Genomic DNA, 13,450 nt, shown 5'->3' with positions numbered 1-13,450 from the left:
CACGGGGAATCATTTGAGCACCCCATCCACTCCTGCTTTCAGCTACGGCGACACCACCCTTGCCGCTATCAGACATCCTGCCATACAGACCACAGTGCAACTGCCCACAAATAACCAGTTGCTTTCCCCTTTCCACACTCTTTTATCAAGACATCAGCTAAAAAAAAAAAAAGCCCCTGAATCACAGCACCAGGGTGCCACAGCTACTGTCACCCCACTGAGCAATAAGCTCTCATCGTTTCCTTTGCCTGCCTTTCCTTTTCCATCCCATCTCCAATCTTCTACTTACACAACGCAGAGTTAAAATTCAGCAGCACCTGTCCCTTCACAACCAAGCATTCAGCCAGGACCCAAGCAATCAAGTGACAGTACTTTGTATCTAAAGGCCCTTTCAGAAAGGGAGTCAAATTATCAATTTCGCTCCAAGTGCTGAAATTACAGAAACAGAAAATGCATTTCACACACAATGTGCTGGAAGAAGAAAAAGAGAAAAAAAAAATCAATAGTTTGTTCAACACAGCAACCTGAAAATCAGCACATGAGAATGAATATTGAAAGGTGAAAGCCAGCTACATGATCATGTACTTGCAAAGAAACTATAATTTTACTTTATGTGCAGTTTTCCCCTTCATCTTATGCTCAACATATACTGGCTCAATTAAATGGGAAGAAAACAGAACAAACTATTCACCACAGTGGGTTATATTTAGCAATAAGCAGTCTAACATATTAAAACATTTTTCCTACCAGTACTCAACCTGAATTGATACTGTCAACAGCTGCCAATAACAGAAGACATTCCGCAGAGTCAGTCAAAGAAAGGAGCTAAAAAAATACAATATACTAAAATATAATTAAAGGCAAACTATCAGCTGAACGATGCTGATAATCATAGGCATTTTACTTCTACAGAGGTGTACTTCTGATAAAGGAAATGCAAAGGCCTTTCCTTGCAGCCAGGTGGTATTGCCTAGCATCAGTGAATCAAGGCTGCTAAATTATACAGATTATGGATCTCACAGGGGTTCCCATCCTGGCCAGGAATACCAGTTTTGAAAAATAGGAATGCCATTGCCTTTAGCAGACTTTAGATCAAGCTCCATGCTGTAGCCAAATCCCGACCTCCATGACTGCCCTCACAGGGCAAACAGGGCTCACAATAGCCACAGCAAAAGGCTGTGGACTAGTTTAGCAACGTCCATTTATGCATTTAGCCCAGTAAAAAGAATTCAGCCTAGGATCTGGTGATTCCCAGAGAAACATTTCCTGGCCTGGGATGGAGCATCCAGTTCTTTATCATGGACAGACCAATACCTTTTTTTTTCTACATTCTCAAAAGAATGCAGAAATAAAACTTTAAACTGGCCACACCAAATAAGTCAGTAATTTCTGTTTGTACCTGAATGCTAAAAGTGTTTGCTAAAGACACTGAGGACAGTAAGATCAAAGGCTTTACGCTCACATGTGCAGCACACAATTAGTGGGGAAAAAATGAAGCTAACACCAAAGTTTAAAAGTACTTCTACCCTATATTAGCTCCCTGTATGAAGACGTAAAACAACAAAGGGAATTATTACAGAACTGCAGCACCGTATCAGTTATCTGTCCACATAGACAAGGCTCTAGCAGACTGACAACACTAGGCAAGGCCAGAGCTAACCCACCTGTCTGCTCAGAATCCTGTATATTTCAAATATAGAGAAAAACCACCCAGACCTAGGAGTCATCAGGAACCACATCCACAGCTAAGAAAATCCGTTAGCATGAGCACAAGATTGGATGTTAACACAATGTCAAATTCGTTACTACTTTGGCAGGCTTTCAATCAGATCAACTTTCCCACCCCCTTTTTTTCCCTTAAGAAAACATAAGGACATTTTGAAATAGCTCAAGTAACATCAACAGAACATTATAGGGATAAAATTCATCCTGTAACATCTGGTAAGCAGATACTGTTTTTTTGTTTTCTTTTTTCAGAAAGGAGAACAAACATATATGCAAGACAAAAAGCAGCCATCTAAAACGCTTGATCGCATGAGCACTAAGTCCAGATTCAAAAGTAAAAAGGATTTTTTCTGTGACTTACCAGAATTTCTCTTTGATACGAGCTTCAAATTCATGCTGACTACAGTACAGATCACAAGAACCAAGAGAACAAGAGGCTTCATCTTTCACTTTCTTTGGCAGCTGAAATGCAAACAGTACGAAGTCTGAATCACAGCTCTTCACTACAACAAAGCAGCAGCTACAGTTAAACACTTCTCAAAGAACCATTGCAGGGCAATGGCTGAGTCTAGTGACTTCTGGGTTTATTTTTATACAGAGGTAGGAAAACATAACGGTTGAAAGTAACTCTCTATGAATAATTTATCCCTGAATATCAAACAGAAGTTGTTGGGTTTTTTAAATGACATTTCGAAAATATTATTTTGCTTAAAAAAAAGACAAGACTTAACTACTTATCTGAAGCCACATGGGTTTAATGTGGCAGTTTTTTGTATGTTATTGAGGAGACCCCAATGTTCATAACTACTTTTAATACAAACAGGCTGCATGCTTTAACAAAACTTCACATTGTTTGGGAAAATATAAGAGTAGGTTATTCATGCAATTTCTCTTAGAAACCTTATTTTCCCCACTAGTGAGCTTGTAAAAGCTCCTACAATGAAGTAATGCAATTCCAGACATTTCTCCTAAAAAATGAAGTAAAGGCAGCTGAATGAAATTCAGAAGTCAATGAATGCAGGCCTTGGCATTCTTATTAAAAAGCTAAAATTAGTAAAATTCCCAGGAGAGAATATCTAGTTTGTAATACATAAATTTTCAAAAAAATTTAGTTTAATATCATAGTTAGAGTTTTATATAATTACTGTTGCTAATTCTGTTTCATTTACAAGTACAAGGTCATTCAAGAAAACACAGCAACAGGAAGAGCAAACTGAGGCTCCATACGTGTACTTAAAAACAGGCGCAATGAATCTGAACCCAAAGCCCATCCTTCTTGTTCTCTAAATGGAAAAGAAAGAGAGAGAGGCTTAATTACGAGCTAGAGCCCTCAAGTATATGCTTAGCTTGAAGTCACAGGCATTTAAGGGGGCCTGATGCACTTAGACCCCAGGAATTCATCTCCGTGTCGGATACAGACTGGGATCAGGACCCTTATCCTTAGACACAGAGCAGTTATCTAAATCAGCATGGAATTACTACTTGCATTAAAATAATCAGCAAACACTTTACAGTTCCTTTTAAGCGGAAAAGCACTAAACCACCTGCCTTAGCAGGGAAAACAAAGGCCAACACAGCAGAGGCAAACTTTAAAGGGGGTATCGCATCCTCCGAGCCCAGTCCATGGCACCCGCAGCGCTGGGACCAGCTCAGACCCCGGCGGCTCCGAACACTTGCTCAGCGTGGTAAGGCTGCGAGAGAGCAATGTCCTGCAGTGCTCTGAAAATTATTCAGTTTAATTTGAGCTTATTGCATCAAGTATTCTTCCCTTGTAATTTTACTACCAGCCCACTGTTGTATGAAGGCAGTGTAAGGAACCATGTATAATCTTTTACACGATGGCAATTACGCTGCTATTCAATTATTTCAAAATTACCACTTACATCCCAAGTTTTCACCCCCTCACCCTACCGCACTGCCAGCTACAAATAGGCAGCGGATTTCTCAATTTCCCCCCCTGCATTTTACGTTCCCCAGGGCACTCGATGCCTTTTGATTCCCCTGGGTAACAACGCTAAAGAACCAAAGGAGTACGCGAGGAATAGCGCGCGCTGAAGGCTGGCTGACAGTGGTTAATGGGAGAATTAGCATTCGTTCTTCCCTAACCTCTCCTTGGAGTATCAATATTCCTGAAACAAGCAAGGCCATCCTGACAAGAGACCCAAAAAAAGTAATTGAACTAAATCTTTTGACAGATAATTGTAATGATGATGGCACGCTAGAATGATTTTCAAGTGTGGCTTTGCAAATTACTTTCTCCACTTGCCTCACCCCGGTTATTCCAGCTGAGGTATGTAACTCCTAGCTCTTTGTTCACGGGGGTCCCTTCATCCCACCCCCCCAAATGAGCTATGCTGCATTAAATACACTTACACATTCAAAGCAAGCTCTGCCATACAACATTCATGCTAGGGACAGGCGAAAATTCTTGGCTTTGTCAGCATCAGCAGGAGCTTTGCTTTCTGAAGCCCTGGCCTCCCCAAGGCAGCCACTGCCTGTACCTGTACCAGCAAAACTCAAAATACAGCAGGAGAAGGCCACAAAACTACTCCACTGTTTCATTATTTGCAGCCTAGACCAGAGCTCCAGCTCATCACAACTGATACAACCCCACTGGAGCTGGCACAAAAACACACAGCAGTGCTGTCTTCACTGCCCCAGACATCAGCAGAAGGCAGCATCAGGCACCCCAGCACGACCGGTGGCTCAGCTGCTTACTGCCTCCATCCCCTGCTAGGCAGCTGTAAGACAACAAGGCTTTTCAAACTGCTCTATCATGCATCATTTTTTTTCAGCACACCATTTGACAAAGAACACAAGGTACAATAAAAGATACATTTCCCCCAGAAGAACGCCAAGCAGCCTAAAGAAGGAGGGCTGCATGTGTCCAGGACAGGATCTCTGCAGTTGCTCAGGAGGAGATTTCAGTGGCTGAACGTAAGGCTCCCCTCGTGTCTCCTGGTCTCCTGCAATCCACTTTAACCTCCTATGACAGCATAATACCCTCCCGTTTGAAGCACGTTTCATAAAAAGCAGGTTACAGCTAGGAGCTTGCAAGATTTTGAAGCACTGATTTTAACAGAATTTTATACTAAAGTTTCATTTCATGCCAGGCAGTGTCTTCTCCTCCCCACTTCCAGCTCTCCATTAACAGCTGAGTTGCAAAACCCCCAAGCTCCCTTTCCTGGTGCAAAGACACGCTCTCTTAAAAAACAAGCATTTCCATTTAGGATTTCTATATGTTACAGAAGTACCTGTATAATAACACATCCCTCATTTCTCTTCCTCCCCCCCCTTTATTTCAAATACAAGGACAAAAGATAATTTCAGTCACTCTGTCTTTGAAAATGGTTATCAAAACCACCTAATTTGCCCACCTTCCACTGCTATGTGTGACAGGTTCTCAAACACCTCCAACATTTAGGACTATGCAATTAAGATCTAAGACTTAATGACTCAGGATGGCCAGAAAACATCACAGAAACTGGTTTCATTACAAAATGAAGGTATAATTCCTGCATCCTAACTGGCAAAAAGATGATGCTTGCACTGTACATGAAACCTGGGACATCTAGGATGAAACATGCATGTGGGTGCATCAGACACCCTTCAAGTCCTTCAAGTCATGAAACCCATGCCCCAGAATTGCTCCCATGTGAAGCTGTAGGCAACGTTACTCTAACAGTATGTCTTGGTGCATTTTTCTTCCTTTCCCTCATAAATGAGCAATACCAGCAAGGGTGTTGTGTACATTGCTGACCACTGATGGAACTCGTGCTGGGACGGTACCTGCATGCCCAACCAGCCCACGCACAGCAGTAGGCAGATCCGGTTTCACACCCACCTGAAACACATGATGGTAACAAGACCTACCCCCATGTGCAGATACCCATAGCTCAACCCATTAGCAATGGATGGACAAAGCCCAAACGGAGCAAACAGCTTCACTGGTCAGCACGTGGCCTGAGCCAAGGCAAAGCAGCAGAAGCCCCAGGTACCAGAAGCAAAGCTGAGCAACTCCTGTCAAATGAGAAACCTTCCCCCCAGACACCAAGCAGCATTGCCCCGAGGAGCTGCTTACTCTGATGCTGCCAACTCTAAGCAGCTGTGAGCAGGGACTCAGAATTGTAACAAGAACATACTGCTGGGCACACCTCACAGGAGGAGGACCAAGTCCAGGACCTTTTCCAGAAGAGTGAAGATGTTTTCCTTACTAAGTATATACAGAAATGCTGATTACAGCTACCTTGCCCAAGATCACTGAGAGGAGGGAAGAGACACAGAATAACGTGTGCTGGTTGAGAAGGCTGAAAGAATCACTGCGTGAACCCAGCCCTGGCGTGACCTACCAGGTTGCCACTGTGTGGAGATGAGCAAAGAGGTTCCTTTACTTACCAGAGGGAGAAGCGTAGGACAAGCTGCAGACCACAGACAGGCAGCTTGCCCAGGCTGTGCTGTGAGCACCCAGGAACTATGGGAGGACCAGGCTGCAATGCAGCACTAATTCTGCTCAAAAAATAAAGAAAGAAAGAAAAAGACTGACACCCATATGCTGCCTAATGGTCTTCATCAGTGCTGACAAACTTAGCCCTTTCTTTTCTTCTGAGTCCTCAGGAAAAGAGGCCTTGGGAAATTGCATTCATTTTTCTTTGGGCGCTGCTTGCTGTCCTTCTAGCACCCACTTTGGCTCGTATTGCTTCCAAGACTCAAAAGAATTTCAATCAAATGACAAGGTTAGAAGAAAGTGTTCAGAAACAGGAAGGCAAGTGGAGCATTAATATTCTGCACAAAGCCCAGCACTGCGATTCCTGAGTCCCTGCTTTAAACAATTTAGTTTTGCTCTAATTTCTACCCCAAGCTTTGCTTTATACAGTGTTCCTTTTGAAGGGAAAGCAAGAGAAGTGGTGTGTGCATGCACTCATGCACAAGTCCATGCACAGACTGAGACCTGCCGACACATCATGAGGCTCTGTAGGTTCTGGCTCCTCCACAGAAGCTGTGATGCAGAAGGTGCTCACTAAAACCAGCAGCCCACCTCTTTAGTGGCTTCCAGTTGTCAGGTTTTGTTGTTCAGAAATCTCAGGGAAATAAATTACTGTTTCCACCCCAGACACAAAGGAAGAAATGGCAACAGTAATTCTTTCGGCGTCTTTACAGTATGCTAGATGGTGACTTACGTTCCTTTCTTTTTGAGTCATTTGCCCACTCCGCTTTTTAAGGTTTTTATTTTTAATGACAATTCTCCCTCAGGTCTTCTTTTGCCAACACACCAAACTTTGAGCTGAGTATTACTGAAAAAGGTTGGTATAAACAGTGTGCTGGATGGAAGCAACCCAGAACGGGCACCAGCCCCTTTTGTTGACACCCTGATCTCACAGACATGAAAAAAGATATTTAAAATCAGAGACGCCTGCTAGTTCAAATATCGTATCTTCAGCTCTACTTGATACAAGTCACTCACCTTTCTTCGCTCTGTTGCTCAATGAGCATCAAAGAATATTCCATTTTGCCTAATCCGCTGTGCATCTTCACCATCGTAACCAGCCACTTAAGTCGTCTAAATATGCAATGAACATTAATTCTACGAGGCAGCATGCATTCAGCATTCATTTGGCTGGATTAGAGCCTCCGTGGCAGCGCTGCTCCGCTGGGCTCAGGTCCTTAACTAAATTCACACTGGGCTAATTCTCCTGGTCCAGCTGTAATCCTATGAAAAACGTAAAATTGGGGTAAACACAGCAGAGAGCCTGACAAGGTCCAACTACAATCTGCAAGGACTCCTCCAAAGACTGCATGTCTGGGTGTGAAGGAAAAGGAACAAGTAATAAAGCCCCAGATCTTCTGTGATGTGAAGCAGGTAATCTCAGAATCTTATCAGTTATTTCAAAAGAAACATCCCTTAGGTGTTAACACTGAGGCTTTGTTTGAAAGACTGGAATGCTTCCATTAAGAAGTTGGTATCTTCTAGGTTGCCATTCAGACGGTATTTAAGTGCAGCATCTTAAAGCCTTAAGAGGCATCTTACAGTGTAACTGCAAAACAAAAAATGGGCTTCAGCAGCAGGCACAAAAAATACCATGGATGGCCTCCACACAGTAACTCGTGCCATTAACACTCCTGGCTGCAAGAAGCAGAAGTGGTTTTAGGTGTGTTAAAGCAGCAGGCTCAACGCTGAGCGAGCTGCTGGTTCGTCCTGTATCGAGAAAACCCTGCAAGCATTAACACAAGAACCTTTTCCTGCAAGAACTTTCTGAACCAACAGCTGCCTTCAGAGCTCATTTACAGGGGAAAAAAATAAGAGAGCAGAAAATAGAGAAATGCCCATCGATACTACAAAAGCTTCCAGTACCAATAGAATCAAAATGCTAACCAGAAGGGTCAGTGATGAACACGTACTAAAGGCACTCACCTAAATCTCTGCTAAGATAATTGAACACAAACCTGAGCAGCCCATCTCAACAGATTCACGAACAAAAAAGAGCTAAACCTACCCAGCACTGATTAGCAGATCAAGTGCTGTCAGCTCACACCACACACTGACCTTGAATCCCCAAGCAACTCTGTCACACAGAATTCAAGTTCATTATATCTTCAAATTGGATTGCAAATCCCTGAATCATACGCCTCTTCTCTCTTAGTTCAGCATCTCCTGCAACTGGAAACGCAGAAGGAAAGTAGAAAAAAACAGAAACAACAAAGGAATGGGAACGCTAGCTTCTTTGTGTTTTAAAGTCTCATGCCGAGATGCCTCGTCGATGATGTACTGATTCACCACTACCATGGACCCTACAGAGAGCTATTGTTCCAGCCTTAACTTTGCAATATGCTAACTACGCATCACAAGATATATGGATACGCTCGGCCCGTATCACAGCTTTTAAATTTGAGTAGTCCAGGCCTTTTATAGACGTTCAAAGTGAAATACGTGTTGTGGGAGGAGGATTACAGCTGTACTTCAAATGCTCCTGGTTTATGAGGTCAGCATAATGGATCTATTAATTTACATCCCTTTTCCCCCCCTGGAGTAGGAGCTATTAATATTCTACATATATTTACTTCTGCAGGTTGTGGTTTAATCAATAGAGTACCTCAGGCAACGTGAAGTACTGTAGGCAATGTACAGATTGCCAGACCCAGTGAGTTTATGTTTATAGAGCGGGGCGTAGCCTCTTCTAACTCCACAGAAGTACTTCGAAGATCACAGAAAAGTCACCTCGGGGTGCAGGAGAAAACAGGGAGATGGTCTACACTTGGAAAGCTAAACCAGTGTGCTAGTACTGGGGTGAATTTAGGGATCAAATCAGCCTAAGCCCTACAGCTGACGCAGGTAGAGCCGAAGAGTTCCCAAAGGAGAAGAAACCAGAGCAGCGCCCTGCTCTCCAGGGGTGGTGGGGAAAGAAAAAGAACAAGTGGCTGATGAGAAGTTGAAGGGCTTATCAGCAGCTCTGAAGCCTGTAAATTGGTGAAAACCCACGGCTACACCTGGCTCCGGCTCTTCGGCTACTGACCCCTGGAGCAAACACCACTGGCAGGTCATGGCCTCGGCCTCCTAAGCGCTTGAGGCGATCATGCCAATGAGCACAAATCTCCTCTGCGGAGTTTCAGCCACAAAAGAGTAAGACATTTCAGATTAAAGGAGATGAGAAAAGTCCATTCTCACCCACGCCAATTTCAAAACTCACTCACCGCTCTAACATCAATAAGAAAGGCTTCCAATTCACAGCAGCCTACGCAAGAGCATTATTAAGGCAAAAGATTAGATGCTTTGCTGCTTTATAGTCATACCAACCTTGCTCCCCAAGCAGCTTTTGTAGAAACACTATTAAAAATGGAGAGAAAGACAGTTCAAGCAGAGGTCTCAATCCTGAAATATAGCATAGCCCTCCTCTCCGCCCCTCTCACACACTCCTCTCATTCCCGTTGTGTTCCTCGATGCTCATTACAGAGGTGCCCGGCACACCACAGAACGAGATTTTAGACTGGGCTGCCATCTGCATGCTGAAACGCTCCCTGCTTTTAGAGGGAAGCTGCTTTCGCAGTGCCTTCATCAGTGCTCTTTCTGGGACCACAGACAGCCTGCTGTCGTTACAAGCGGCAGCCGGATCAAGTTTCTATCTGCTGCTGTACACGTTCACACCTCTGCAATGGCTACGCAGGAACAATATTTGCACTATTCATGGCAAATTTGGTTCACGTTCACTTCTGGACATTAAAGAAACAAGCTACAGAACACAACTCTGCAGGCAGAATACCCTTGGTCTCACTCACAGCGACATGCCTCCCTCATACGTAATGCTCAAAGCAGGCAGAATTAGCAGGAAAAGATGACGTGCCAGCTGTACACTGCTCAGAAAACACGCTTTTACTAGTGCCAGGGAAGCAAGATTGTGCACTTTGTTCTGCTGGTCACAAAAGGCGAGTCGCTTTCACTATCTCCTACTGTCTTGGAGAAAAACACATCCTTGGTGGGGATTTCTTCCCCTTACATAACCAGAGGCGATCCTTTCTCTCCATGTATTTGCCACGTTTCTCTGTGAGAAAACAGTTTAGGTTAGCAAACAAACAAAACCCCCAGAATTTGAGAATTATGAGAAACTGCTTAAAAAACAACAACAACAAAAAAAACATTACTTTGAGATATTTTGTGGAATCTTGCAAGCAATGTGGTATTGTACTGAAGCACGCCAAAAGCGAATCAAAATTTGTATTTTATATACCCTGGAATTGCTCTGTCAGATAGATAACCTTGATAATTTAACTGTTATACATAGCAGTGGGAAGAGGGGTGGAGGGAATCCCTCTTCCTGTGCTGTTTTTGGGGTGGAAGGAGATAGGAAGAGAAAAGATTAGCAAAAAAAAAAACACAACCATATATAGATAAAGATATATATATATAGTTAATATAGAGACCTGCAGAAGTTCCTAACACAGTCTCTCCCCCACCAGCTTCACCACCAAACATAACGCAGCCCTCAGCCCTCCGCCAATTCCAGGGGGGGCCTCACCTAGGTCAAGTACCAGATGCTTAGAAAGATGCTGGAGGAAACCCTGACCATCAAAGCTAGCAGCAAGGTTCTCGTTATTTGCAGCAAGGGCAAGATCTTTTCCCTTTGTTTTCTTTTCAAGGCTGTTTAAAGGAAGATTTATTCTCAGTTGGACACCCTGAAAAGCAAATGGCCTCTTAAAGTGCCTCCTTATTTTGTGATAGAGTTTAAACGCTCACTTCCCCTTCCAGCACTAAAGACCTCCTGATAAATAGCTCAGACTCACGTTGGTTGAGGAAAGCTCAGAAATGGAGAGAGCGCAGACTCAGCTTCCCATACAGCTCTTTAAGGCTGTTTAATAGTTGTTGACAATTTAGCATCCCCTGATATTTTCAGCTTGAGCCTCAGTTTGAAGTGAGAGATTACTCACAGCCCAAATGTAATGGAGAGCAGGAAAAGTCTATACGTTATGAGTGCTTTATTTGTACTTCTCGTTACGAACACAAATTCCGGGCCCTTTCCCTCAGACACGCAGGTCCATGCCCTGAGCCTCAGCCACCCCTGGCAGCCTCCCTCTTCTGCAGCCTCCAGCCAGCAAGGATTACTGGCTCTACAGGGCAGAGATATGCTCCCTGTAACTCTGCCTCCAGTCCCACAAGCACTTCTCAACCCAGGACACACAAAATTTGGACCAGAAAACAGCCTCTCTCTTCCAAATGGCGCGTAGAAGGCACTGTTCTCTGTAGCTTTAAACCAGATAACTGTAGCACATACCCTTCCCTCTCCAGTTCTGTGCAGTCAGGAACCAAACTACTCACTTGTGCGAACAAACCAAATGCCTTTAAGAGACCGTCCCAGCCAGAGAGCTTCACCTGGATGCTTCTATCACCTCCCTGCAGGAAGAGCAGCCCCTGAGGGGCATGGGCCTGATGTGCAGTTCCCATTTCCCCACGCCCGCTATCCAGCAGCCTACCTGCATCTCTGCCCGGCTCTTTACACAGAACTGAAGCCCTACACCTACACACACACACTCTTAAACCCTCAGAGGCTTGAGCTTATCATACTAGTGGCAAGGCACAACACCTGGACTTCTGACATGATAAACTCCTTAGTGCAAACAACAGCTGGAGCCCAGAGTGCACACTCCTACCTGCCTCTGCTTCCTTGCTCCTCTGCAGCCACTTCTGGTGATTGAAGGCTGCGAAGCCTGGCTTCTTCTGAGGCCCAGGCCTCCAGCCTCCATCAGACCAGGAAATCTCCTCCTCCCTCTCCTACACCGCCGCTCCCTGCTGTCAGCTGCCCCGCAGCCACAAGTGATGTGTGGCACAAGAACAACCCCTCTGCCAAGCTCACATTCTTACCGCCTGCCTCTGCATCCCTCCTCACCCTCTCAGGGTCTGTTTTGGTCTGACTTCTGTCTGGAGCTCAAGTACCCCACACACTGGTTTCCAGGAGCTTCAGCTACTGCTTCAAAGTCCTTCCAGCAGACCAGCAGCCCCAGGGACTAAAAGGCTTTCCATTGCTCCCGCTTTGCGAGACACCAAGCAGTTCAGACTAAACTAGCTGACACCACGTGCATGAATGAGCTCCGCCAGCTGTGGGGCATCCGCTAACAATTTGGCTAAATGCCCTCATGTGGCTCACCTGGGTCTTTTTCCCTACATCATGTGAAAGCAAATCTCTCCCACTGTTTAACTGCTAACCCACCAATCACCAAACAATTTGAAAACAGATCTCTTAGGAGCTTCCAGGTACCATGGAAGTAAAAGGCTGGTCTGCAGGGAACTCTAGAGCCTTATGGAAAGAGCAACCAATACTGAAGGTTCCTCTTTCTCTCCCGCACATGCCCGCAGCCCAGGCAGGGGGGTGAGGATACGGCCTGGTGCCATCAGCGGCCATCCCTGCACTCCCAACCTGCCAGCGCTCAGGAGGAGGCCAGCAGCTCGTGCACACACACGCACGCGGGACGCACGCTTCCCGACACCCTCGGGGGCTGGCTGGCAAGCTCCAGCTGGCACAGGGGAAGGTCTCCCCTCTCTGCCTCACATCAGAGCCCACTGGAGGTGTGAGCTGCTGCTTAGCAACACACGGGCTCCGTGGGCAGGCCACGGGGAGCCCTGGCCTCCCCCTGCAAGAGGTCTCCCCCGCACAGAGGGGCACGCTCAGACAGAGGCGATCCTTGGGAGTTTCTTGAAAAGCCACGCTGGACGTCACCAACTGCAGCCTCTCCTTAACCGTGGGCTCGCTGAGCCCCAATGAGCACTGCCTGTGCCTTGGTAAACTGACAGGAGTGTTCGCTTCTCACGTTGTGCGTGCGTTACATCCCGCCAGCTTGCGGAGCCCAAATCCCAGCCTGTCCCTCCGTCTCCTCCTCAGCAGCAGCGTCTGCGCAGCGGGAACTTGACTCGCTGTCAGACTCCCTCTGCAGCCTTACCTCCTGCCTCAGGTCCGGCATGACCAAGGCTCGTCGGGCACCGCGTCCTCCCCAAATTCACCACACTCCTGCCGCCCAGGGGGGACCCTCAGCACGGCGCGGTGGCAGGGCAGGCAGCTGCCTGCTTTTGCAGCTGAGGTGTCCGAACGCAGACCACGGAGCAGCTACACGCTGTTGTAGCCCTGACACAGTGCCCGCTTTTAAGTGCTGTGGACGAGCCCTGGGAGTGCTGAGCCATATCCTGCTGCTCCCGGCTGCCCTGTGTGGTGAGGTCCCACTGCCTCAGCCCCTACGCACACACACTGAA

The 13,450-nt window shown here is 45.9% G+C and overlaps 1 protein-coding gene across 1 annotated transcript in view; it reads right to left on the bottom strand.

Annotated features, from left to right (window-relative positions):
• Positions 1-13,175, bottom strand: part of IL1RAPL2 (interleukin 1 receptor accessory protein like 2) — a 339,990-nt gene extending 326,815 nt beyond the window's left edge. Inside the window, exons 1-2 of the mRNA XM_050713426.1 lie at positions 13,144-13,175; positions 2,087-2,187 (exon numbers count right to left, since the gene is read on the bottom strand). Of these exons, the coding sequence (XP_050569383.1) occupies positions 2,087-2,168 (82 nt within the window). The 5' untranslated portion in view covers positions 2,169-2,187; positions 13,144-13,175. The remainder of the gene's footprint in view (positions 1-2,086; positions 2,188-13,143) is intronic.
• Positions 13,176-13,450: the final 275 nt, after the last annotated feature.

Source organism: Cygnus atratus, chromosome 13 (assembly GCF_013377495.2).
Source record: "Cygnus atratus isolate AKBS03 ecotype Queensland, Australia chromosome 13, CAtr_DNAZoo_HiC_assembly, whole genome shotgun sequence".
Lineage (NCBI taxonomy): Eukaryota > Metazoa > Chordata > Aves > Anseriformes > Anatidae > Cygnus > Cygnus atratus.
The sequence above is the reverse complement of the archived record's forward strand: the minus strand, read 5'-3'. Positions and strand labels throughout refer to the sequence as shown.